General features: G+C 40.4%; 3 protein-coding genes and 1 long non-coding RNA gene across 6 annotated transcripts; 2 read left to right on the top strand and 2 right to left on the bottom strand.

Annotated features, from left to right (window-relative positions):
* Nucleotides 1–437: 437 nt before the first annotated feature.
* Nucleotides 438–1,369, bottom strand: LOC5518185. Its single transcript, XM_001638052.3, has one exon. It carries the CDS (start codon nucleotides 1,238–1,240, stop codon nucleotides 779–781), a length of 462 nt encoding a protein of 153 aa, XP_001638102.2. The 5' UTR covers nucleotides 1,241–1,369; the 3' UTR covers nucleotides 438–778.
* A 48-nt stretch (nucleotides 1,370–1,417) lies between these two features.
* On the top strand, nucleotides 1,418–5,018 carry LOC5518184 (out at first protein). The gene is made up of 4 exons (XM_001638107.3): nucleotides 1,418–1,659; nucleotides 2,922–3,056; nucleotides 3,445–3,619; nucleotides 4,026–5,018. Exons 1-4 carry the CDS (start codon nucleotides 1,450–1,452, stop codon nucleotides 4,316–4,318), a joined length of 813 nt encoding a protein of 270 aa, XP_001638157.2. The 5' UTR covers nucleotides 1,418–1,449; the 3' UTR covers nucleotides 4,319–5,018.
* A 157-nt stretch (nucleotides 5,019–5,175) lies between these two features.
* LOC125572469 lies at nucleotides 5,176–8,197 on the bottom strand. The gene is made up of 3 exons (XR_007313830.1): nucleotides 7,945–8,197; nucleotides 6,727–7,141; nucleotides 5,176–6,261 (listed from the first exon to the last, which is right to left on the bottom strand). It is a non-coding gene; the product is annotated as an uncharacterized LOC125572469 (long non-coding RNA).
* A 5,612-nt stretch (nucleotides 8,198–13,809) lies between these two features.
* LOC116601864 (nucleoporin nup211) lies at nucleotides 13,810–27,867 on the top strand. Of its 3 annotated transcripts, none has more exons than XM_032362674.2 (5): nucleotides 13,810–14,164; nucleotides 17,112–24,421; nucleotides 24,657–26,141; nucleotides 26,595–26,738; nucleotides 27,102–27,867. In XM_032362674.2, exons 1-5 carry the CDS (start codon nucleotides 13,967–13,969, stop codon nucleotides 27,175–27,177), a joined length of 9,213 nt encoding a protein of 3,070 aa, XP_032218565.2. In that variant the 5' UTR covers nucleotides 13,810–13,966; the 3' UTR covers nucleotides 27,178–27,867. The 3 variants fall into 3 exon arrangements, with proteins under 3 accessions (XP_032218565.2, XP_032218566.2, XP_032218567.2); XM_032362675.2 differs by having other exon boundaries at nucleotides 27,018–27,867; XM_032362676.2 differs by lacking the exon at nucleotides 13,810–14,164 and adding an exon at nucleotides 15,806–15,944.
* The last annotated feature ends 7 nt before the right edge of the window (nucleotides 27,868–27,874 follow it).

Raw genomic sequence — 27,874 nt, 5'->3', positions numbered from 1 at the left:
TTTTTGAAATGCTTACATTAATGGTAGTGAAAAAATATACCTGAAAGCAAATTCCTCCCAAATGTTTTACTCAGTTTAACCAAATATTTTTTTGGAGTCCAAAATTCAATCGTCAAAAGTGATTTACTTAAAAGCAATGTCTTTATTGCTTTTCTATAGAATGTCAAGCTATTAACCAATAGAAAACTTAAATTAAAGAATGGAAAATTGATACCTTCCACATTAGATGGTGGATTAATGTTTCCCTTCTTAAGCCAATCATTACCTAAAAACATAGAAGTTACTAGAATGATACCATACCCCCTCCCACCCCTGCCACTGATATCAGTGGGGATATAAAAAACAACAGCAACAACAATGCCAGGAAAGCATCTAGCTAAAACCATTCACAAAACATCGTAGAGTGTTTGGAGTTTGAAGAAAGTACTAACGCTTTAAGCAGTTATACAATATTATTCATCTAAACTTACAGTATGAAATTTTACATTATTTAATATTATTTTCTTATTTGATTAAGGTGTTTGGTATGACTTGTTATCCCTTATCAATAAAATTAAATTATCATAAGAGCATTTGTATGATCTAACTTTAACTACACTTTAAATTTTCATCAGTCTAAGCAGCAACAAAGCAGGCTTACAAGCAAAGATAATACCATATGCCACAAACTCCTCCATAATATAAAGTACCTCATCAGAGACATTGTGATGGTGCACGTGAGAAAGGAAGTCATATATATATAGATCTCAAAAACAATGTTTGGACAGAAACGACTGTTTTATATTGGTTCCCCATACTCGTGATTTTCCAAATATTTGTAGTATTCCACGGGAAGTAAATCTTTGCCCTTCAATAAATGGTTTAGGTAAGTTCTAGATGGTATTAAGCCTTCTTGGAAGAACTTTTCGGTAGCTATGTAAGCTGTACACTCCACTTTTTCCCCGGAGTCCAATTCCACGGTCACTTGGACTCGCCTGTATCCTTCCCGATCTACCCACTCAAATTTATCGAGTTTCTCAAGTCCACCTTTTTCCAATGTATAAAGAGCACCATGGACAACTGATTTCGGTTCTCGGACAATACTTGCAGAGCCAAACCCAGTTCCATTGTTAAAGTAAAAGCCAAGTTTGTAGCCATCCAATTTGGCGTGTTGCCGTTTGGTGAAAAAAGCCTTTCGCTCTATCATGCGATCTTGGTTCATATTTGAGCCGAAAGCAAAATACATTTCCTGGGAATCCATGGTTTATATTCTAACCTTTGATGCCTGGGTTGGATATTTCGTCAAAAAACAGCAAGATTGGCCAAGAAAATTTAAACCCCACGCATGTCAAGCGTAACTGAAACGACCCGATAGTTAAAAATAGCCAGGCGTTCTAAACACCACAGGTCACCCACCAAATAAACAGAAGGTTTCTAGTCTTTCTCTGTATTCACGACTGTAGAATCAAAATGGCGGACTGGAGAGCTACTATCGTTGTCTTGTTTTCTCTTATGGTTCTTCTTCCAGAATGCTACTCAAGACTCGCAGTTAACGTTAAGACCAAGGCAGGAGATATAACTAAACAGGTTTTCGAGTCCTTTCCCGAGAAAGAGCTTGTAAAAATCTCTTTCAGGCTGAATGATGGGAGATATATTGACATCTCCTTGGATTTTAGAAAGGTTTGTTTACAGGCATGATATCATAATATACATAGAAACAGGGGATATAATAATATTAAGCTTACATCCAGTAAGAAGTGTTTCCGGCTGAAATTGGTGGTTTTTTATCTCAATATATTCCTACGTTTTATAATTAAACAGTTTTAAACTGAAGTCTAAATACATATTCGATCTTCAAATATTTGACAGCAATATGCGTAGGAATTGGCACTTAATGATGTTATATATACATGCATAGAATATAAAAGTTATCATAGTATATAGACTATTATACAAGGAAGTGTTTTTTTAGACTTTCCTTGTCAGCCAAACTAAGTTATAGAACAACAGATCAGAGAAAGTTATCGAGATACATGGCTTCTGCATCAATCGTCTGCCTAAATCATTTTAGAACAACAGATTTTAGTTTTCCAGTTTTGAGACTGTGTGGTTTATAATTTTCTGTCATCATCATCATCATCGTCGTCGTCATCATCATCATAACCTTTGTTCACTTTATATATGTTTACATAAATTAGTTTTGTTTCTTGTTGTTATTTCTTCCTGAAGAGCATCCTGGCAGGCGTTTTTTTGTATTTTTGTATTTTTTATTTTATTTTATTTTATTTATTTTTGAAATTTAGGAGTTGGAGCTATATCCCAACATAAAGATGTATACTCACTGAGAAAGTAATGTAAAACATGCATGCTTGCAACGTAGGACATTTAATACTTTTTGCACATGACAAAATAAGGCTAATACAATCAGACATCGTGGTGCACTTGAAAGTCTGTCTTTTGCCATTTTGTTGTTTTTGTCAGATAGCAAATTTCAAAATTTTCATGATCTCTAATGGTTTTACAGATTAAATACTGGAAATAAAAGTTGCATGCAGTGGCATGCAACTTTTTTTATGTGGCCTTGTTGTTACAGTTTTTTTTCCTTACATGAGTTATTGTTTCCTATTTTTGCAATTATTTATAATGGTACTCTGACATTTGCTAGCAAGAAGTTTTACCTTTTTTAGTTAAGGACTAGTCACATAGTGTATTTTTGTATTTTAAGTAGCATATACATACAGGCAGCAAGGAAATCATGATATCCATGCCATTGACACAAGCTCAAGCGTTGGCACAAGTGTTTTTGTGAGAGATGATTTGTTCAACCAGATGGTTGTGAGGCCAAGCAAAGGAAGGAAAAGAGGCAATAGAAGCATTGTCATAGCTTGTTGTTGTTCCAGATTTGCATGTTCTTTATGGCTTATTGTGGTTGTTTTTCACAGAAAATACAAGTTATCAAAGCCATAATTCTTGGTGAGATGGACAAAGCAGAGAATCCATACGAAGCTGTGTGTTTCGCTATAAAGCTAACTGATGGGGAGTACGTCACTCCTGATGCAATGTCTAAACTACGTCAGGTATGTTTTTTTGTGAATTTTATCTCTTTAAAACATTCATAGTATTTAGTGGTTACTCTATGAAAATGATGTTAATGCAAAGTGCTATGATATTTTCCTTCTTTTCTTTACCTAGAATTTCTATCATAGACAGCTTGCACATTTAATTAGTTATGTTAAATATTAACATTTTAAATCAAAGCTTGATCAAGTATAAGTGCTTTAAAAGCATATAAATTGGTCAGTTTGGAAATTGCCAAATATTCTTATGTTGACATATTTTGTCAAGATTTCATAAACAGAGCTGATTGATGCCTTCACTATATAATTACATATTTGACCGTCTTAATTTTTCTCTTTACATCCCTTTCATTCCTGACTAATTTGCAGCAATATTATGATTCGTTAGAAAAATCCTGATACTATTCGCAGTCCTGAAGTAGATGTAGGAACTGAAGAGATTGTGTTGGATCAACTTGTTCCAGTGACAAATGCGGGAGTACTTACTGATCAAGTCTACAGTATGTGTGAGGAAGTGGGATTTGTGTTTACTAAGCAAGAAGACATCAAGAACTTAATTTCAGGTAAATAACTGCTAGTAAATAAAACAAAGATCGTTATGTATATATATATGCCATCCTAGCAAAATACTAAGTGTTGTGTGTTCATTTCCATCATCTTATGTAGGGATGCCATTGCAATATTGTCAATTGATTTTAGCAGACATAAAATTAGACACAATTTGTCTTCTGGTGTTGAATGACTGTGGCTTACAGTCATGGCTCTTTAAAATGACAAATAGCCAATGTGGGACAGTATTGGAGGGAACAGTATTGCTTTTTAATGTTCAACTTGATGTCTTATGCAAACTACTATATAACAAACTGAAGTTCAAAGTTTGCTCCACATAGGTTTGCAGCACTGCCTAAGTAGACAAAATAGGATATTTGGATCTTCTTCCAATTTTATTTGAAACATTTGTTTTCACAGATAACTACACAACTATACCACTCTTCATGTCAAGTGTTCAAAACTTGTCCAGCAATATGATTTCCAGGAAGAGATGCCACGACACTAAGGAGAGCAAAGTACCGTGCATCTGCCGCCTGCAGGTCTGCATCAGCTGGTATCCATGTGACCTCAAGTACTGCCAAGGTCAAGACAGTGACGGCAAGCCTACCGAGTATCGCTGTGGTATCAAGACATGCGGCAAGTGCCATGATCTGGACTACCTGGCCACTGAAAAGAGACATTGCTTCTGGGATGATAACCCCAAAAGCTGAAGTTTAAAAAATCCACAATTTTAGTAGGTTATAGGATATGGTATAAGCTTGATTTATAATGGCAAGTGCTGGACTACCTGGCTACTGAGAAGAGACATTGCTTCTGGGATGATAACCTTAAAAAATGGAAAAATCCACACTCTTAGTCGGTTATAGCAGGGAGTTATGTTAAAGGATGTTGTATAAACTTGATTGACGGTAGCTATTGTGTTTTAGACCTTCAATGTAACAACCCACTTTTGAAAGCAGACAAACTCATAGAATTGCTTAGCTGCATATTCCCTTTTTTCCAAGAATGTTGCTTTAGTAATAATCGAAACTCAAAGCAGCATTGTATATTCAAATGTAAAGTGCATATTAACCATTTCAGAGATTAATGGAACATAGTCTAGATTGAAAAAAAAGCCAACTATCTTCATTTTGCAGTGACTTTTCCGGTTTTTAGCTTTTCGGCAAAAAAAAAACTTTTCATATATTTACTCTTGGGCAAATTTCTCGCGATTTTTTAATATAGTTGTTGTATTTAAATCATAATCTCCTGGTTTTCGAGCTTTTAGAGTTGACAGCCCTACCTGTCAGGTGTTTTTGTAGAAATTTATGTAATAAAATACTTATTTTTTTAATATATACCAGAATCAATATTATTGTAAATATAAGAAAGAAATTGAATTAAAAAAAATAAAAATAAAACGTTAGTGGATTTTGTTGGTTTAGCGTCATATATGGGGATTGACTTCTAGAGGAACGGGAACCAGTTTTTGACCTTTTCTTAGGCCGTGATTTGGTCTGAGATTTTGTTTATAAAATGACTTTTAAAATTATATCACAATTTCCCCAATTAAACAGAAGACAACGACTTTTTTCTTGTTTTACATATATTTTTTTACTTATTCGTCACTATTTTTAACCTACGCAACTGCATACATTTAGTGAAAGTGAACTTACACAGTATCATAATTCTTGTATTCGGATTTGCTGATATAATAGGTGGTGATGGTCTAGTCTACACGCTGATGATACTAAATGGTATCACGTGTCTAAATTACTGTAAGGCCTAGTTCGCACGCTGGTGGTATTATATAAGGATACCCGGCTTTGTTGAGTTTCAAGGTGGATCTATATCGAGTTCACACGGTGATATTTGAAGGTTATCCAGCTTTGTGGTGATAATGTCGAACTTCGCACGTTGATGACAACTTTGCTTCTAATCCAGTCTAGCTTATGCCCTGGTTATGTATTCTTACTTTAAATGCACGGGTCTGTGAATTATTATCCGACGACGGGGAATATTAACGACGTCCTACAATTTATACCAGGCTCCGAGAATTGTTATTTCCGGCTCCGAAAATTGCCAGATTCATTTTGAACGGTATGTTCCGCCATACTGTCCAACTCCTGGTACAAATCCTCTTCCATTTCATAACCATGTCCCTTCTTGTCCCTGTCCCCAGGAATGGTCGCTATGCGTGTCCCAGGATTCAGTGGGGCGTACTGCGCATCTTCACTGTGTTGTTTCGCCTGTAAAGATTGGTATACATTCCCGGTGGTAAAGTCTCGTATTGCATAACTTCAAGGTTCATATCGTGAAATGGTGTCAGAATTGGAACCCTTTGTTTTTGAAGGAACGACCCGGTGAGAACGGCCCTTCTATTGCGGGAGAAGACTATCCGAAACGAACAAGACAAAACAGATCCACATTTTTAAAATCAGATAAGTATGCATACAGAGCCGGGCATTCGTTGCCGTTGTTCGCGATGCATGTGTGATCCCCTCATCTCTTCTAGGAATGAACGTGTAGCTCTCGGAGCCGGTCAGCATCGAGCCGTCTGGTTTATATATTGCAACGTTCAAAGGCGCTGTACCAGATGCGGTGCACTGTATTGGCACATGGGATCCCTCTACAACATTTTGTAGTGAGTCGTAGCTTCTTACGAATGGTGGTTCTACGGCAACAAGGAAAATAAGGACAAAAACATTCACTAAAGCTGCGTAAAGATAGGACATCTTGCTACATCTTGAAGATGTGATGGGTTTCTCCGTAATTATACCCATTCCTTGATTGTATTTCCCTTCCCCACGGGAATTAACTCCATTCAACCCAGGCTTTTCAGGCGTTTCTCCGTAATTATACCCATTCCTTGATTGTATCTCCCTTCCCCACGGGAATTAACTCCATTCAACCCAGGCTTTTCAGGCGTTTCTCCGTAATTATACCCATTCCTTGATTGTATCTCCCTTCCCCACGGGAATTAACCCCATTCAACCCAGGCTTTTTTGGCCGTTCCTCTAACCTCGTTAAGTTAAAAAATCTTTCCATACTAGTTCCAAAGTTATTACAGCTTAGAGTTGCTGGGCTGAAAAGCGTCCCCCCTATACCCCTGGTCTGGCTACGGTTAACAGCCTGGTACCTTAGTAGTGACACTTATTGCCAGCGGCGTAGCCAGGATTTTTACAGGAAGGGGCAAAAAGGCACTTTCATGGCATTTTCTCCTGTTTTAGATAATGTCTCATACATTTACTGTATTTTTGGCTGCTAGAAGGGGGGCCCGGGCCCCCTTGGCCACCCCCCTGGCTACGCCCCTGATTGCTGCGCTTTCTCCTATTCCAACAAGATTCTCAGTAAAACACTTGAATGTGTTATTTCCACGGGCTGCCTGCGTTGTGTAGTTTGGATTGGAATGTGTCACAAGCCTGACGCCATTGCTGTAGGTGTGGCTGCTGACCGGTGGAATGGCTGACGCATGGCAGGTAGGACTATGATGTCATTTAGACAAACCTTGTCACCAGCAGGAAACTTGGTAAGCTGTATGCCGTCTGGTTTGTCTTAAAAGAAAATATAAAAACTATAAATATAGTGGGAAAGAGAAAAAACGCGCCACTGGGGCTCGAGTTACTCATTTACCAGGTGGCGGCGGCGGTTACACAGCGCGTCGTTTGAAAGGTCGCAAGCTCATAGGGACAGAGCACGCTGCAGGAGCAAACCCAAGGCAAACACATCCAGTTAAAGTAGGGATACGGTCTTCATTCAACACTAACAAGACAATAGACTTCATTTCGGCGTCAAATAGCTATAGCTATATAGCCCGTGCTCCAGACCCTCTGAATTAGACCTTGTAAAGTTCTAAAGTTATCAAAAGGAAGATATTTATCTAGTACTCGCCACTTTTTCTAATATAAAAAAGTACTTTTGATGATTATTGAGCTTCTAGCAGTTTTTTAGTCCTTTAAAAACTAAGTAATATAGTACACTCAATTTTCGCAAGGCGTGATTTGTTTTTTGTATTCAAAGCATCATGCATTCTAAATATTTGTCTTATGAGGGTAAATAATGAAATTATATTGAAAAGTTGTTGTTACAAAAAAAGATAAGCGAGTAAATACGGTATGTAAAATGATGGATTCTCTCTGATTTCGCTTTGATGAAATAGGTATCCCTGATACAAAATTGATAAAGTGTATGGAAAGCATTTTTCTGAATCTTCTGAATCTTCTCTTCTGAAACGCTTCGTTGGAGCGATTTTGTAAACAATCGTTCATAATAAAAATGATAATGCAATAAAATGTTTGGGTCTATTAAAAGCTAAACTCATAAGTATTTTCGAACATATCAACCGTCGAACGTTTACCTGTTTTTGTCAATAGGCTGAAATTAGCAGAAGTAGCGCTGCTACCACGGACGTGACTCGTCTTTTATTAAGGTTCATTATGTTGGATAGTGTACAAATATCGGATGTTTTCATTCCCGGGATAGTTTCACAGTGTGCACTGGCTGAATTTTTGCTTTTCCATTACGTAGCACCGTAACAAAGCACCATCTAAGAATCTAGTACACACTCTCTCACAGCAAAACAAGAAGAAATATAAAGGGACGTTAAAGCCGCATTGTCACCAGTTTACTTCCGGTCCATTACGCAACAATCTCAGATGATTTTTAACGGAAAACGCGAAAATGTTTTCAAAATATTGAAAGCAGTGTGTTTATTGAAAGTTTCTTTGAGGATGGGATTGATAATTTAGAGCAGATAGCCTGTTAAATATCTCGGATTTTAATAGATTCTTTTGTCGGTTAAGGTTTCCGTCGGACCTCCGGAAGTAAACTGGTGACAATGCGGCTTTAAGTTGAAATTTCTCTTGCGTGAAAATGCATTTCAGGAGTCCAATCCACTCCAGCTCGCCCTTGTTCCTCCAGGTCAGTTGCGATGTGCTAGACACTAACCATCGCCCTACTGTGTTCCATCAACAGATAATCAAACCAGTATCACCTCGTGGGCCAGTACTGTTCTGCTCGGGCATAGGCCATCTGACATGCCAGGAGGGTGGGGCTGGATGGAGGGGGTAGGGGGGGTTGAATGGGTGGCTGTTTAGCCAGGATAGCTTGATTTGTTTATCTTACCTCGTTCCTGAGGTTGTACCGAGACCCAAGAGCCACAAGAGATTCCATTGTGGCCAGGGATACCAAGAAGAGTTAAGATTTTTAAAAATGAAATCCGTCTTTCTCTTGAACAAAAAAAATGAATATTTACCTGAGACAAACCATCCAAAATTCCCCCTATGTTTGAAGATTAATAGACATCTCAAAGCTCAGGCGAGTACACAGGGGGGTGCGTGCGCACCCCCTCCCCTTGCCCGCAGTGCCGGAAGCTATGTCATGGCAGGAAATCAAGGCCAGTTCAGATGAATGTGAGGTTGTACAAGTAGTCAAGGAAGTAATTAGGACAGGAATATGGGAGAAATGTACAACAAGCATCAAAGCAGTCAGATCAGAACTCAGTGAAAGTGACGGTGTAATCTTGAGAGGAAAAAGGATATTGATTCCACCTAGTTTACAAGATAGAGTTTTAAGGCTAGCTCATGAGGGACACCAGGGTATTGTCAAGTGTAAACAACGTCTAAGAAGCACAGTGTGGTGGGTAGGCATTGATAAGGACATAGAGAAACTGTGTAAATCATGTCAGTCATGCCAGCTAGTGTCTAGTTATGACAGACCAGTTCCCATAGCAACAACAGAGATGCCAACATCACCCTGGAAGTTTTGTAGTACAGACTTGCTAGGCCCACTTCCAGATGGTCGTTACGTTATAGTGATAATTGATTACTTCACTAGGTACTTTGAGGATGCATTGCTCAGATCTACTAAGACAGGGGCAGTTATAGATTTGCCATTTTTACGAGATTTGGTTACCCAGAAGCCCTTAGGTCAGACAACGGGCCACAGTTCACTTCGGTAGAGTTTGAGGCATACCTTAAAAGCAATGGCATCAAGTGGGTGTCAACTACTCCGTTGTGGCCACAGGCAAATGGTCTCGTAGAGAGGACTAACAGAACCATAGAGAAGATACTTAAAATAGCCACAGTAGAGAAAAAGGATCTCCAGAAAGAGTTTAGGAAGTTCCTAGTAGCATACAGGGCAACTCCGCATACAAGTGCTGGGTGTACTCCCTTTTCTCTGATGTTCGAAATAGAAATGAGGAATAAGCTACCACAGTTAGATTATTCAGCTGCTGCCATTCCAGAAGTGGCAAGAGAAAGAGATATGGAGTATAAGCTAAAGATGAAAGACTATGCAGACAAGAAGGCGGCGGATAGCAACATTCAGGAAGGAGATATAGTAGTAATGCGGAATGAGACAAAAGGTAAATTACAACCAAATTTCCGACCAGAAAAGTACAAGGTAATCAACCTTAATGGTCCAGACATGATAGTGCAATCAAAGGAGAATGGAAGTACTGTTAGGCGGAATGTTCAGTTCGCGAAGAAAGTACAAGTAGCAGAACCCGATACTGAAGTAGAAGTTTCAGAGCCTGAACCGGAAACAGAGCATACAGGACCAGATGCGGTTACTATGGCAACCGAAACTTCAGCACCTGAAGTCAGACGGAGCGGACGAGTGCGGAAGCCACCAGCCAAGTTTGCTGACTACCTTGTCAACCACTAGGGGTCGCTCTTGTGGTTTGTTTAGGTTTTTTATTTAAAAGGGGAGGGATGTAGTGTATTAGTACACTTTACCTAAGTAACGATGACGTTATTGATAATGATTATTTGTAATACCATATAAGGTCATGGCGTATGCCATAAGTTGTAAATACTGTGATTAAAGATCAGTCTATATTCGAAAACCAAAGCGTGCGGTTGTATTAACTGACTCCAATGAATATATAGCGAAGGACGCTAAAGGTAAGAACGACCTTGATCATCATTGACTCATGTAACACAGTTGTGTTGGTAAAACTGTGTATCATTAAGCTTATTTTTAAATTGATAATTCATTTGTTATTTATTGGCAAATGTGTGAGGAAAAACAAAAAGCATTTCGCAATCATCCTTGCAAAGTCTTTCTCTTTTCTTTATCTCCTGTCTATGCTGTTTTTGTCCCAAATTTTATGTTAAATACACAAAAACGTCAAAATGTCTCCAGGTCTCTCTTTCTTTCTCATATAAAGCCAATATTGATCTGTTTGTTTCTGTTTGGTAAGGATACTAATCTAATCATTTGTTTTCCTCTATGTTTGTTCTCATGTTTTAAGAAAATTGAAATAACAACGAACATTTTTTGAAATTGAAATATCCAAAAAGCCATGATGTGCGACTGTATGAAGACATGGATGATGAGCAGCATATTTTAGCAAAATATTTAGCTTTCCTTTCTTCCCTTTAAAATATGTTTTTCCTTTTCAATCAATCTGCATTCTTCCCATGGGAAAAATATTTTTGATGTTTGGCTGATATTGCCCTTAAATTTTAGCAATTAAAATAAACAAAACTGTGATTTCTTTTTCCTTTTTAAAGGGGGGGGGGGGGGTGTCCCAAGTGTTATGCTCTTTTCCTTCTTTTGTCGGATTCAAGCTACTTATGAGTACCAATAATTTGATTCGCTATTCAGCATCCTTTGTGCATTTAAGATATTATAAAATAGATACATTCAAGTTTCAAGTTTCTGCGTCTTCGCCATATCTGCTATTGGGTAAAATTGCTGTTTACCATTTACCCATTTACCCAAAAGACTCCCATTAAAACAGAAGGGGATAAACAATCTCAACCCTAAGGGATAACACTTTGGTTGTGGTCAGTAAGTCCTACCCCCATAAGGTAGCACATTAGGTGTGGTCAAGCAATTTCTGTCTCTAAGCATTTCGAACACTCCCTAAGGAAAAGCAGTTAATTAATATTAACTATTAATATTAATATTAATTATTATTAATATTAATATTAACTATTAATATTCATACCCTTTAGATAGGACAAACAACCCCATCTGACTATTTTAGGAGAAGCCCTCCCCCTCCTTAATGGATGCTGTCAAGTGTCATCTTCCAGCAATTTGGTATCTGTACCTGTACTTTTCTTAAAAATGGATGGAAATTTTCATCATAAGTATTTTTGGGCAGTTGGGTGCAAAATGTTGGGCTCTCTTGCCGCAAACATCTGCTGAAGTCTCTTGATCTTCAAAGCTGTACTCAACAAAAAAAAACTGAGTAATGCTGTACATGGCAAGGCACATATATGTTAGATTATTTGATTATAGAAATGTAAAATAGGAAATATCTGTTCAGTATCAGTTGTCTATCAAATGAAGCTACACAGAGCACTGTTAATAAATAAAACTAAAATATCAGCAATATTTTTTGTTAAGCTGCAAAAGAAGTGGTGGGAGAAATAGCTGAGTTAAAATAAAATCCAGCTTGGACCGTGCATTTCAAACAAGTTACATGTATGAAAAAAGTGGGTGGGTGGGGGGGGGGTTAAGCATACAGCACTTTAGTCTTTTTACAGCATATGGACTGAGGTGAATGTTATTATTATGGATCTTTTTTATTCTCAAAAGAAATTCTAGTCTAGAAACTATTTTGTTCAAACTGCCCAAAGATTCCCAATATGGAAATGGCTCCGCTTTTAGGCAGTGCCTAAATCTATATATTACAGTAAGTTGATTTACAAGTTGATCCCAGCTTTCAATAAGCGCTCTGCTTCGAATTAGCGCCCCCCACTCCCTTGATATAAGAAAAGAAAAAGAAAAACGCAGCGCTTTCGTACAAACGACTTCACCCCATAAAATAGCGAAAAAAATAATATGAAGGAAAAATAGTTAATGGAAAAGATTAGAGCTGTGACTTATGTCCATTTCATCAGTTCGACCCTCGCTCCATCCCAGCCCACCTCGGCCTTCGCGCGCTACAGAATTCCCAATATTCGAGACAAAACATTTCCAAATAACCCCGAATGAAACCGTCTAGCAGGCCAAGATTAAAGTTTGTTATTTGCCAAAAAGTTGCGGTCCCTTTCTTATCAAGTGTTTTATACAACTAAGTGTCGGCATCTTGTGCATGCATCAAAGTTGCCGCTGGTAGATCGCTCTCGCGTTGTGATTGGTTCCTAAGCCGCTCGTCCTGTTCACCAAAGGACTCCCACCGACACAAGGCTCGTCGCGGCATTTTGTTTTCGTTACTTTCTCACTCCAAGCCAGCGTGTAATGCTCTTAGCTTTCTCTTCTCTATTGAGTTCTATTTGAAAGCCTCATGTTTGCACCTTGACAGCATTTACTTCTTTCTTGAAGGATGAGGTTTATATTTGGCGCCAAATACTTGCGTGACGCTTGATTTCGATGTGTAGCAATCGTAACTAACCTCCGTATATCTCCGGCTTATTTGAGTTTTACTTGCCTCGCAATGTATTTATGCGTCCTATATTGCTATGACCAGCGGACACAGTGGAATCTGGACTATTTGTTCGGATTGTTTAGTGTTGCGCTTGTGTTCGTTCGACTTGTTTAGTGTCGCTTTTTATACTATTTTTTAGGGTTATTATGTGTGCGCTTGCCATCGCTAAGATTATTCTGCATTGCACCTTTATTCGTTCGGTAATTAAATTTGTTTTTTTTCGTTTGCGTTGACTATAACTTCGGGAAAATAATTGCCTTAGCTAGTATTCAAGTTCACTATTATTTTTTTTACAGAATGACTTCATGCGTAAACAAGACAGAGTATATTGTATTCCTTGGGGCTTTATTCAATGTCCTAAATCCAAACAATGGTGTTTTTGTCTTGTGTTCTTCAAAAGTATTAAAGATAATAAAGAACATGTTGTTGACCAGGCTTGCAAACTCATAATTTCCTTAGAATAAAGTCCAAACAAGAATTAGCTTGCCAATTTATCGCTTTTTTTGTGTATTCTTGCAATACTTCCTTAGCCAACCAATAGAATCTCAATTGTTAAGAACCCTAGCTAAATTCCTTGCATTCTTCGTTCCATCGCTTTTTCGTTCTATACCGCATTGTTTACATTTTTAGAGTGACTTTTTTACGATAAACCACAAGAGAAGCTCCTTATTATAAAAAACCCAAGCTATCTATATTTCATAAGGTCTATTCCTAAAAACTACCAGAAAGAGCGGGTGTAATTGCACATCGCTGGAAATGAACTCCATTCATGCTTACCTCCCTCTGCAATTTGATTCGCTAATTGCGCTATTCAATTTACCCCTAACAAACCACAGTCTGTCCCAGGAGATTCGGCAGCGCTTGGTTTTTCACAAACCAAATTTCATAGCACAAAACCCTCGACCTTAAGCTCAACTCAAAAACGTAGTGTTTATCGTGTATTTATCTTGACAATTCCTAGGGCAGCGAGCCGGGCGGTTATACAACCCCCGGGATGGAGTCCCAGCTGATCTCGAGGCCGGATAGCGGGGGTTCATGCGCCTCCAATGGGTTTCCAAGCACAGAGTCCTCAAGCGAAGACGTATCCATCGAGCAAATTGCGAACGCCAGGGAAACTCTAGATGAACTCGAGGATGCGTACAGGAAGTTCAAATACGACTTGGAGTCGGTCAAAGGAGAGCATAGAACAGAGGTTAGTGGCAAACCCTGATTTTTGGGAATATACTATTTAGTTTTGAACACTTTTTACGTTTCACTCTTCTAAACATACGATTTGCATAAACTATGAAACCGTAACCATATAAATTTTTATGAAGGCATCGCTGTTTTACCCGCTATCGATAAATTATCCGTTTGCCTGAAAAAAAGGCGCAGCTCTTTCGTAGAAATACTTTTGCGTGTCTAAGGTCTAATTGATTTTACGATACATTATTGCTTCCAATATTTGCACTCTTTTTTTAAACCTGTTTGCGGAAGGCAACGAAAAGTTGAACAAATCCTTTCGCTATCTATTTCGTTTGTACGCGATTAACTTTTCAAATACTTGCATTGTTAAAAACAGTCTTTATCGTCTGGAATAACTAGCATTTAGAGATAAAAAGAGAACCTAGAGAAATATGATCCAATGGATAGGAGGAGCACTTGAAAATAAGAATATTTGAAGTATTAAAGGCATCTAATGTCTTCAACATCAATTGACACAGTATTCAAGAATTTTTGACAAAACATGTCGGCTATTTGAGTGTGATGTCCGAAATTTGTTAAGTTCGTCCAAGTACCTGAGTACCTGGCATTCTGTGTGGCGTCATGTCCTTTAACGGGATAATTCTTTTAACATGGTTATACCATTTGCTATGAAAGTTCAAATACTGGTTTTACTATTTACTATGAAGTTTAAATATAAATTTCTATGAAGGCATCGCTGTTTTACCCGCTATCGATAAATTATCCGTTTGCCTGAAAAAAGGCGCAGCTCTTTCGTAGAAATACTTTTGCGTGTCTAAGGTCTAATTGATTTTACGATACATTATTGCTTCCAATATTTGCACTCTTTTTTTAAACCTGTTTGCGGATTTGAAGGCAACGAAAAGTTGAACAAATCCTTTCGCTATCTATTTCGTTTGTACGCGATTAACTTTTCAAATACTTGCATTATTAAAAACAGTCTTTATCGTCCGGAATAACTATCATTTAGAGATAAAAAGAAAACCTAGAAAAATATGATCCAATGGATAGGAGGAGCACTTGAAAATAAGAATATTTGAAGTATTAAAGGCATCTAATGTCTTCAACATCAATTGACACAGTATTCAAGAATTTTTGACAAAACATGTCGGCTATTTGAGTGTGATGTCCGAAGTTCGGCCAAGTACCTGAGTACGAATCTTGGCATTCTATGTGGCGTCCTTTAACGGGATAATTCTTTTAACATGGTTTTACCATTTACTTCACCGAGAGACGAAAGTGCGCTTTTTTATTCGTGAGTCTAAGTATTTCTGCATCCGTGAAACGAATTTCAAGTTTCGGGTAAATTAATAAAATTATCGAGATGTCCTCACCAATCTTCAATGTAAATGTCTTCAACAAGTAGTTTAATTAATTCGTTAACAAATAGTTAATGGTGTTTTATCAGATTAAGAAAATAATCTTATTAAAAATATACAACGCTATGATTTTTATCATTTGTAATAAACAAAAAATGATTACTCATTTTCATTAAAGGGTCAATAATTTAACCATCAATTGCATTAGCGTTTATTATGAGAATACCAAAGAATTTAATAATTTTCTTGACATATAAGCCACAGGGTTGATTTTATATATCATTGAAATAATGAATAGCAATTGGAATCTGACAGCTATCACTTTCTCGTTGTCAAAAATGGGCGGTATAAAACAACCGGCCAAGTGAAAACGTTCAGGCATTTGCAGAGGAAAGCATGTCCAACCTCCAGCAAGACTCGTTTGATACGGTGAGAATATCTTGAGAATGCGGCAATGTTTCTATTAATGAATTGTCTGATGCAATGAACCCACTATCATTCCTTAATTTGGTTTGAATATTTTTTAAAGATTTCTTTGTATTGTCAATATCTAATAGTTGTTGATATTTTCTCGCAACACCATTTTGATATGCTATGTTTCGTGAATAATAATGTTTTACATTCGAAGTTAGACTTGATTTCAGTTAAGACTGAGGACACTTTTATCTAATTATTTCCGGGTTCCAACACGTACGTTAGGTGCCCTTTTGAATAGGGGTTAGCCGTAAATATAAGTATGAGTAATAAGCACGTTTGATCTAAAAAGTTGCTAACCCTCGCGATGTATTAAAGCAAACATTCACAGGCTATATAATTCCTTTTTTCCTAGACTATTTGTTTAATTTTCACGTATTCTCGAATGTTCACAGAACGACATTGCGGCAATAACCCAAGATCGAATTTCCCCCCAACTTCCTAAAATATGTTGATTGATATTACACTTTTCACCATCCGATTTCCCAAAAAGCTTACCAGACCGTAGTCTAGATATTGATATACCATTATGCCATAGCATGTCTTGGATTATTGATAGCTTTTTACGATAAGATTTATATAGGCCTGATGTGACTAGAGCTCCCCTTTCTGGCCATTCCTAAAACTATGTTATAGCAATATTCGACCTTTTTTCTTGAAATTGGAAAAGTCTCCCCCTCCGTACTCCACCACACACTAGGCACCTTAAGCAAAAAATACTTAAGCTAGGACAACGCGATCGTAAAAGATGTTTTCGCGCGTGGCGATCAATAATGATTTAATTGCAATAAAATAAGCAGAACATTATAGTCAGAGAAAGATAACAATAAACTAAGGACATTATTTCTACAGCAACGAACGTAGTTAGTGGAGTTTATGGTGTCTTCAACGTTCGCGTCTTCAATTGACCGCGACATTTGGAATTTTCACGTCGTGGTTTTACGGAAAACGGCTGAAATGTATCAGACAGAACGCATTTCCACGTGCTGCTATTGAATTCTGAACCGAATTCCATTATTTTCTACCGTCGTCGTTGCTTAAGGTTCCTACAGGTCCCAATGATCCGCCGCTGTGTTAATAAATATTTTATATAATTCATTATCATTTCCGCGAATATCACAGGTTGATCGATTGAAATCGCAAGTAGAGACCCTTCTCCGACAGAAAGCCCAGCTCCATTCGCAACTGAAGGAGTCCCGATGTGTCACGAAACGCGTACAGGACGATTACTCTCGCATACAGAGAAAACTCTCAGAGAAACAATGGGAATTGGAGGCACTAGAGAGAGACTTGAGCACCAGGACGGACATGGTGCGTAAGCTACGGGACGAGAAGTCAGCTTTGGAGAAGAAGAACGAGGGACTCATCCGTGAACTTGAAACGAACAAAAGATTTGTGTCGACTGCTTTGAATAATAGTACTGACGATGAAGAGTTGTCCAGCGTCAGAGATCAAGTCGTCGAGTGGGAATCAAGTTACTTGGCTGTACAGAAAGAGAAAGAAGAGCTACAGGATGATTTGCTGACTGCGCAGGCGAAGTTTAATGAATTGCAGGCGGAGTTGGACAAGGCTCACAGAGAACTCCAGAAGGAATCCAAGGGAGGTTCACTCAAGATCTCCAAGTACGAAGCTCAGATTAACAACGTAACTAAGCAAAAAAACGCATTGAAACAGCAAGTTGACAATCTCAGGGAAGACCTCAAGAAAAGCAAGGAGGCGCAGAATCTCCTCCAAAGAGAAGTACTCGAGAACAGGAAAGACCTCGACTTGTTCCGTGAAGAATTATCAGCTAAGAATCAGCAATTGGATAAACTGGAGAATGTCAATAAGGCGCTGGAAAACAGAGTGGACGCCCTTAAACAGGAGTATACCAAGACACAGGTCACAACTGAAGTTAGCACAAAGCAAAAAGATGCCTTAGAGAGGGAGCTGAGCGAGGCAAATGGCAAGAACAGAGAGCTTGAAGAAGCTTGTGAGAATCTTGCAGGCATTCGAGACGAGTTGGAGAAGGAGTTAGCCGGCTCCAAACTCAAGATTCAATCCCTTGAAAATAGTCTTGATAAAGCGAATGAAAAAACATCAGAGGCGGAACACAACAATGGAAGACTTCGAAAGACCATCAGTGAACTGGAGAATAATCTGTATGCGTTACGTAACAAGCACGTGCAGATGGAGAATCAGTTCAATCACACATTCGACGAGGCGAGCGACCTGCACAGCCAGCTTGATAACACGGTGGCCGACTGTATCAAGTACGAGCATGAGCTAAACATGCTGATACAAGAGAAGGAAGATCTAAGAAACCAGGTGATACACGCAGAGAAGCGCATCTCGGACTTGAAGATAGCTGTTCAAAGTGGAGAGCGCGATTCTGAGGATCTTGGGGCTAAACTAGCGGCTTCTAACGCAAGGAATGCAAAGCTTGAGACACAGCTGAACAACACCGCAAGGCAGAAAAGCTTACTGAAGTCTGAACTGGATGAAGAAAAGGCAAAGGCGACGAAGCTTAAGAAGGATATGCAGGCTGCACAAAACGAGGCTGCAGAGGCGAGAAGAACGTTGGAGAGATTCAAGAAAGAGTCTGTCTCCAAAGAGAAAACCATCATGGATCTTCGCGCAAATATCGAGACCATGGAAGGCAAGTTTGACCCATTCTATGAAGAGGTGAACAAACTACAAACCCGCATTGAAATATTGGAAGACGAGAAACAAGCATTACACGAGGAAGCTCTTCGAATACAGCAAAATTTGATGGAAGTTGAATCTGACTGTAAAGTTGCAATAGAGGAGCGTGAACAAGCTAACAAGGAAATCCAGTTGTACCATAAGAAGAACTCTGAGCTCCAAGCCGCGCATTCCCTCTGCGATAAAATCAAGTCTGATTATCAACAACAAGTTATGGCACTTCAGCAAAAATTTGATCGCCAGGAAGTTGAGCTGAAGCACACCATGTCAGAAAAGGCGCTACTGGACGCTAAGCTAAACGATGGGGGAGATAGCAGTCGAAAAGGCGTTGAAGAGGTGGAGATTGTGAAGTCGCAATTGATTGAAACTCAGATGATGATGGGCGACTTCAGAAGAGATACAACCGAGAAAGATGCGGCCATTGAGCATCTCAGGGACGAAGTTATGGTACTCTCCAAAGACTTAGACGATGCCAGGTTACAGGCAGCGCAGTCTAAGGGACTCTTGGAGCGGAACGAGTCCGAGAGACGCCGTCTTCAGGACGAGCTAGCAGCACAGGGTGAAGAAATGACTAGGATTGCGCACATGTACGAGACAACGAGAGAGAAGTGCGAGAAGCTGGAAGTTGATCACAGTGTGGCGGTGAAGAAGGCAGGCGCCATAGAAATGAACATTAAGAAGGAGATGGATCTTGCCATGCGCAGAGAAGTGGAGCACGAGCGTGCAAAAGTCAGTGAACTAGAACATGAAATTACCAACCACCGTCGAAAGGTTGCCGAGCTTGAAGCGCTGAACAACGTCGCCATTAAGGAGAAAGAAGAACTTGAAGTAGATGTTGATGGATTGGAGAGTAAGGTATCCTCCCTTAAGATGGAAATCGAGAGGTTGACGAATGACAACGCCGATAAGACACAGAGGATTTTGTTCCTAGAAGCGAAGCTAGGTGATTATGAAGGCGAAGTTGACACAGCAGTGAGGCTGAAAGAAACTGCTGAAGACGATGTGTATGGACTCCGCGGGCGCATAGTTAAGCTAGAATCCCAGGTAGAGACTGTGCACAAACACAAAATGCAAGTGACATCACAGTTAGAAGAAGCCAATAAGAAACTCGTTAGATCACGTGAGAGCATCATGTCGCTTGAAAGTCAAGTCGTGGAGGGAAGAAAAATCAACGAGACCCTGAACAAAGGCCTTGAGAAGAAGGAGAAGATAATTGACGATCTGAATTACCAAATCAAGATGCTTCGAAAAAACTTTGACGCAAATAATCAAGAACTGATCTCCTACAAAGTGCGCACTGACGGGCTGGAAGCAGAGAAAAAGGAGATAGAAAAGCGTTTAGCTGCCGCGCAGGGCAAAATGGATGAAGGTGACAAAGAGATAAAAAGAATCCGAGATGGGCGTGGCGTGATGGAGCATGAGCTCAGCACTCAAAGCTACAAGCTGAACTCTATGGAGGCACAACTTGCAAACACTGCAAAAGAGCGAGACCACTTCAAGAATGAGTACGCGCTGATACAAGCGGAAAAGCGCAAGACTAAGGAGGATATTCTGAATCTCCAGAACGATATCCGTGAGAAGGATCGCCGATGCGAAATGTACCTCAAGGACCTCCGTGAGCGTGAAACTGCCATAGAGTGGCTGAAAGTTAGCAAGGGTGGCCTTGAACAAGAACTTCTGGCTGTAAAGAAAGAGCTTGAAGCAGAAAAATGGAAAAGTGAGTCACACCAAGATCGTATACAAGAGTTGGAAAGCATATTGGAGGAAAATACTTCACACCTAGTAAGGATGGAGACTGTTGTAGCTGCCCTTGAGAGAGATAAGCAAGCGGCTGAGAAAACACCTGACGAAGCTGCCAAAAAGGCTTACGAGATTGAGACACTGCATCAGCAAAGTAAAGCCCGCGAGGAGAGGCTGAAGCAGGAGTTACAAGCAAGCAAGAATAAGATCGCAAAGATCGAAGATGATCATAAAAAGATTCATCAACAGAATATAGAGCGAGATCACGAGAACAAGATGCTGAGCAAGCGAGTAGCAGACCTAACGGCACTCAAAGAGAAATTTGAACACGAGAAGAAAGAAATGAAGCAGTCTCTACGCGAAGCGCAAGGGCGTGAGTCTGATCTCGAAGTCAGATATGAATACGAAGTGAAGGAAAAAGTTGCCTTGCAGCAGCAGTTAGATGATACCACTAACCGATCCAACGCGGACCGAGAGAAGTTCCTTAAGCTTGAGCAGCTGTTGATTGAGGAGCGACTCGCAATGGACCTGCTGAGGAAGGAGTTATCCGAGAAAGAGGATTCTGTTGGTCAGCTTCAGGCCGGAAAAGCTTACCTGGAAGAACAGCTACAGTCCATGAAAGTTAGCCTCGTCTTGAGCCGCGACGATTCGGAGAAGATCAAGCAAGATCAAAGCCGCTACCAAAACGAAATCTTAGGAATAAAGGAGGCGTTATCAGACGCGGAGACACGAGTACAAAAGACAAGTTACGAAAGGGATCGCGCACAAGAAGAAAGCCGCATGCACTTGGCTAATATTACCGCTCTTGAGCAACTGGTAGCGGACGTCAAACGTGAAAAGAACGCAGTTATTGACAGACTTGAAGATCTTAAAGACGACAACATGGCATTACACAATGAGGGTTCAATGCAGCAAAAAGAGATTTTTGAGTTGAAAGCTATGCTGGACATCGCGAAGAGAGATGGAGACCGGAAAGGTTTCCAGATTGAAGAACTCAAGCAGTCGAATGCTGCTTTGCTTGGAGATCTTGAGGGAGCCAAACGGAACTTGAAGCGCAAAGAAGCTGAAAAAGCTAAGGTGAAGAAGAGAGATATCGAGGAGGTTAGGATGTCAGAGCGAGTCTCGGTGCTAGAGAGTAGCGGTGGAACCATGAACAGCGAAGAGAGTTTCTTCCTCGAGGAGGATAATGCAATTCTCAAGCGTAAATTAGATGAGAAAGAAACCGCGTTGAAAGTTACACAAGATCGGGAAAGAGAGATGAATGATAAGCTAATGGCGTTATACGTGAACATGTCTAAGCTTGAATCAACACAAGGCACTCTTGAAGAGAAAAATGCAGAGCTCGAAAAAGAGTTATACTCCGCACAACAAGAAATTCAACCTCTCAAGGATAGTTTCAACACCGCAGTTGCCGAAAACGAGAGCCTTGTCAAGGAGTTGAACGAGGCGAATAACAAGAACATCAAGCTTGAGTTGACTCTTGAGAAGATGCAGAAATCACAAGCTCAGAATCAATACCAAGTGGAGGATGCCCTGAGTAAGTACTCCAGAAGTGAAGAGGAGCTTATGCAAACAAGACGCAAGCTTCAGGAGTATCAAACCCTATGGGAACAACATACCAAGGACGCGGGTGGCAAGGATGGAATCATTGAAGGAATGAGAAACGAGAAGAAGTCACTTGAGCGAGAAATCCAAGTTCTTCGCGAAGAGCTTGCAGGAACTCAAGGCGCTATTAATAACGCGCTTAGAAAGAGAGATGACAGCCAGAATGAGCTGTTCGAAATGAAGCGAAAGAACGCGGATTATGAGCTGGCTCTTCAGTCATCCAACCTTGAGAATGAAGAGATGCAGAAGGATTTGGTTCAACAGCAGATGAAGATTACAGATTTAGAAGAAGGCATGCAGAGAATGCTAAGAGAGCAAGTCAATCTACGAGCAGACAGCGAGGAGAAGAAGAATGCACTTGGTCGAGCTAAGGAAGACTTTATCAACCTACAGAAATCTAACGTAGATTTAAACGGCACGAATGAAGTCTTGAGAAACACTTTGATTGAAAAGGAGAACGAAACAGAGTGGCTCAAGCAGCAGTATAGTGAGCTTGAAGATGAATCGAAAACCTTGAAGGCAAAGATTCTTGGATATAGAGATGAGTTGGAGCGTGAAGAACAGGCCATATCAAATCTTCAGAACACCATTGAGGACCGGGACGCACAAATTAACGAGTTGGAGTATGTGCTTAAGAACTTTCGGCGGGACATGAAAAAACTCCAGGGTGAGATGGTAGCAGTTAACGCTTCAAGTACAGACTTCAAAGACCAACAGCTTGTGTCCAAGAAAGACTTCGATAAGATGCAGATGGACCTGATAGCTGCCACCCGCAGGACAGCGCATCTTGAAACGAGGAATGAAGCACTTCAGCAAGAGAGAGACAAACTTAAAGGCGAGGTCGCAGGGCTGAAGAGGACGAACGGCGAGATGAAAGCTAAAGTGGATGCCCTTGAAAGGGAGAAAAAGAAGTTACAAAGTGATGTGAACGCTGCACAGGCAAAGATCGCACAGGCTCAGGCAAAACAAATTGCAGAGCAAGAAAAGGCGAGATTGAAGCACGACGGCGCCTTGCAGAAAAGGGTACAGGAACTTGAGTCAAGTCTTCAAAAGGCGAATCACGACCACGAGGGGGCTGAGAACGAGCTGACTCTTGTGCGTACAAGATTAGTTAAGATGGAGCAGGACTTTGCTGATTGTAACCGAGCTAAAGAATCGCTGGAATATGACGTAAAGCTAAAGAACAACCAGGTTTCTGAACTGAAAGACTTGATTAATAGCCTAGAGGCAAAAGATAAGTTTGACAAGGATGAAATTATGACGTGGCATAAGAAAGTAACAAGCCTGGAAAACAGCCTTCAAGCGGCTAAGAACAAGACATCACGTGCTGAAGCATTTAATTCCGCTTATCAAAAGAAAATCCGAGCTCTGAATGACGAACTTTACGAGGCACAGCAAAAGGCTGAAAAACTACAACAGACCGTGTCAGAGCTTCAACAGACAGCAGACGAACACAGTAAAGATCTTCACGACACGCGAAAGAAAATATCCGAACTCGAATCAGGTACCCAAGTTGCATTGCAGAGCAAATCAGAAGCCGCCCGCGAACTAGCGACGGCTAAGAACAGGTTAGGAAAGTTAGACGAGGAGCTTCAGGAGAAACTGAAAAGAGAAGCGCAGCTACAAGGGCAGATTGACGAACTTAAAGGGAGAAACGAGTCTCTGAAAGACGAGATCGCCAAGCTTAATAGCCGACTACTGAACCAACAGCAATTTGTAGAGATAAACAACAAGGAGGCAAACAAAAAGAAATTCGCTTTGGACCAGCTCGAGAAAGACCGAAATAACCTAATGGCAGAAAATGAAAACTTGAAAGAAGAACTCCTGGATACCAAGGAAGTGCTGGAGAGGACTCTAGTCAAGCTGGGGGACGCAGAAGCAGACCTTCTTAAGCTGCAAATGCAGAACAAGGAACTGGAGACTAGCCTTAATCTAGTCCAGGAAGAAAATGATCGAATTCGACCTGAACTTCAGATCACGCAGGAGCAATTGGCTGAGCAAAAAGTGTTGAACGACTCAGTCCAGCCGCAGATGATCGTCCCCGTACAGATGGACCACGTAGATGCAGCGGTACCTGGGGATTATGAGATTGAAGCCATCAAAGAAGAGAAAGACAGGTTGACTGGTGAAATCTCTAGCCTGAGCAGAAATCTGATACAGCAGAGAGATGCAGCAGAGGCACTACAGCAGGAAAAATCTACTCTTGAGGACCGTATAGTGGGACTTAGGAAGGAGAATTCTTTACTAGAAAGCAGTAACAGAGATCTGAAGGCCGAGCGCAACAGACTGAACACAGAAGTGGAACAGCTGGGCAGGAAAAACGTCGAGCTCGAGGCAATGCTGGATGAGGCACAGGAAGAGAAGATTAGGCTTCATAAGGCTTCAGAGGCCAATGAAAAGAGGTACAGTGTAGTTTATTATATGTGAACATATGAAAATCAGATAAGTTTTATTATGTTGGAAAAGCTAAGCTAGTTGATCGTATCAAGGGTCGGGGCTCGTCCTCTTTTACCTTTTGATGAAGAGTTACCTTTAAAAAAGCCCATATAAAACTGTTGATTCGCAGTTCTTTCACTCAAAACGTACATGACGTTTTGCTTTTGTCACGTTCTAATGATTTATTATCTCATTTTACAGACTTCTCGAGTTGGAAGCTGAGCGTGAACTCTCCTTGGAAGAGAATTCCGGAAAACGAAAACTCGCGGATTCTAACGAGGCGAAAATAGCCAGTCTTGAGACTACCCTACGCAGGACACAAGAACACGAGAACCAGGTAAGACAGGAACTCTATAACACGCACAAGCGACTAACGGCACTCGAGCATGAGCAGGCGTCCAATAAGGAGCGACAAAAATCACTACAAGACGCCTATCAAAGCGCAGAAGAGAAGGCCTTAAAACTGAAGGAAGACTACATGATCAGTCAGAAGAAGCTGTCCGAAACGGAAGCAAATCTTGAAAACGCACAACAGAAGATCGAAGCCCTTCAAAAGGAGTCTGAAAGACTCAAAGATAAGTTGTCGGAAATGAGTGTTCCGAACAGTGAAGATGGACTTGAAGAGCTACACAATGAAAATGAGTTTTTGAAGATCCAAGCATCTAGACTCGAAGACCAGAAGAAGGCGCTGGAACAAGAGGTACAGACACTGAAGAAGATCATTGCAAACGATCGAGACAAGAAGGAGGAAGAATCGAAGGACTTCAGCCGGCATTTCCGGGAAATGCAGAATCGCAGTGAGGGATACCGCCGAGAGAACATTGAAAAGCAAGCCCAGATTGATCAGATGCGATCCAAGAATAACATGTTAGAAACAGAAAACGCGAACCTGAAGAAACGACTTGAGGATAAGGACCAGGATTTGAGAAACATCACTGCAGAGAACGATAAAAACAAAGTGGAGAATTACAAGTTAAAAACTGCGAAGTTCTCCGCGGAGGATAGTCTGAGGGAGGAGGTTGGCTCCCTGAAGAGCAAGAGTGATGATCTAGAGAAAGAAAGGGAAATGTTACAACGAGAGAAGAATGCCTTACAAAGAGAGCTACGCAATGTTCGCGAGAAACTGATGGATGTCGAGAACGTTCATAAGCAGAGCTCAAACGCATTGGAAAGTGCGACGGGAGAAATGCAGACCGCGAGAGATAAGCTTTCTCTTCTGGAGTTTGACTTGCAGAAGGCAAACAAGCAAAAGCAATCTGTTGGCGAGCAGCTAGAGAAAGCAAACAAAGAACTTCTGAACAAGCAGGAAAAGATCATAAGACTTGAGAAGGAGCTCCGTGGAAGCGTAACGGATATAGAGTTCAAGAACAAAGCTCTAATCGATAAGGACCAAGACATTACTTCACACAGGCTGAAAAATGCGGGACTGGAGAAAGAAATTGAGAACTTAAAAAAAGAACTCTATGTCACGCGAGAAGCAAAAGAAAGGAATGACATTAGGATTAAAGATCTTGAGAAAGTCATCAGGGAAGGTAAAGAGCTGCCCAAGCGAGCACCTATGTTTGAGGGAAGCCTGGAGGTACGCAGGCGGCAGTCGGACTGGGTGACGCCGCGACTTGACCCTCAAGGACTGTCCAGGTCTGCCTCCGTCCGCGCTACGCGAAGAGAACCCTACTCACCGACCAGGTATTTGCTTTACTCTAGGGAATGTACGCTTATATAAAAACACAATGACTTCGCTAACGTTTCGAGCATCAGCGAAACTACCCTTTTCGAGGGAATTCCGCTAGTAATCGTCCCTCAGAAAACAAAAGAGCCCGAGGTGTTCATGGTATTATTACAAATGAACCGCAGATGTTCATAAGCTTCTTGAGGTTATATCCGTTCTCTTCTCTTATGGTGGGCTGTTGATTAAACCATGGCCAACGGAAAATTTATTACCCTACCCATTTAATTGATAGTTTCCATCTCCCCTCTAATGGTGAAACCCTGGTCCACGGACAACTCCTGACGTTCCTCTATAAGCATGCATGCATCTCTAAATAATCCAAAATGCCCTCTAATTAAAAATGACATATATAACCTTCTTACCTACACCATAAGGAAGTCTGATATTGATTAACTTCTTTGAATCAACAGAAATGTGTCTCGCTCCCCATCCGGAAATTCCGTAAACGAACAGCCATCCCCCAGATCCAATTCACCGCACAATGTCTCGCGCTCACCTCACAAGCAGGAACCGTCATCACCCCGACCCAGCTCTCCACGGTCCATGTCACCAAGGTAACGGCAATGAGCACATGTACAGTACCACCCTAATCTCCCTCATCTGCCCTTAAGTGCACTATGGCCCTGTCAAACGTACACTTTGTTGCAAAAATACCAGCAAAGCGTACGCCAATTGGTAGATTATTACAATCTTATTATTTTAATCAATTATTTTAATCTCAATTATTTTAATCTTCTATTAAAATAGAAGATTCACTTGTGAAGCACTAGTGTTTTAACACTTTTAATATAGGTAATCAAGAACTAGATAATCCTTTCTCCCCCACCCTATAGGTCACAGACATACGTGTAGCTCCTGCACTCTGCACCACCCTAACAGCAGTGTGTTCAACTCACACTCCTCCCCTCTCGTGACAGGCGATCACACGTGTTCCGACGGGATATCGATGAGTCGGCCGGTATGGAAGTGCCCCGACAAAATATCGATCTTTAGTGGCGAGACCCTACCAGCATAGCTTCTTAGTGATGACAAGCAATTCACCAGATATAAGAAAAACTCAGTTGTTTAGGTTGTTTAGTTGAACTTTAATATCGATCTGTTTTATCCGAGTGGCGAAGCCCTGCCTGAAACGGCTATGTTATAAGGAGGGCCCTCTCAAACATTAAAGGTTCCTACTACACCCACATAGGAATTCTCTCAGAGCTTTCCACCCTTTAAAATTACCTGGATATAGTGTTTGCGGATACAGTGACGGTTTGTAATTCCTGAAATTCGCCGTTACAAGACCCCCCCCCCCCATTTATCATTACTTTAGTATGGGTGGTATGAATTTTTCTGGAACAGCACTGTATTTTATACCTTAGAAGTTATGACAATCGTATGTCATTTTATTTTAGGGCGATTTTATAAAAAATGTTTGTATGCAAACAATCGTATTATCATTAATATTGTGATAAATTAAAATTTCTGATATTACAAGTGTATTCCACGGATCGAGTCAAAGGTTCGCACGTATATATAAGGAATCATCTTTAAAAGCCCAATATATAAATTTTTTTAAAACACGATTGCTCCTGTTAACAATAAATCAACACATTTATGCCACTTTGCCATTGCTTGTACAATGGATGATTGAAATAAAAGTTTTAACTCTGATAACCAAATAAACCTGCTACAAATATCGTGCTGC

The sequence above is a fragment of the Nematostella vectensis genome, chromosome 9 (assembly GCF_932526225.1).
Source record: "Nematostella vectensis chromosome 9, jaNemVect1.1, whole genome shotgun sequence".
Lineage (NCBI taxonomy): Eukaryota > Metazoa > Cnidaria > Anthozoa > Actiniaria > Edwardsiidae > Nematostella > Nematostella vectensis.
Note: the sequence above shows the minus strand (reverse complement) of the source record. Positions and strands in the feature narration are given on the sequence as shown.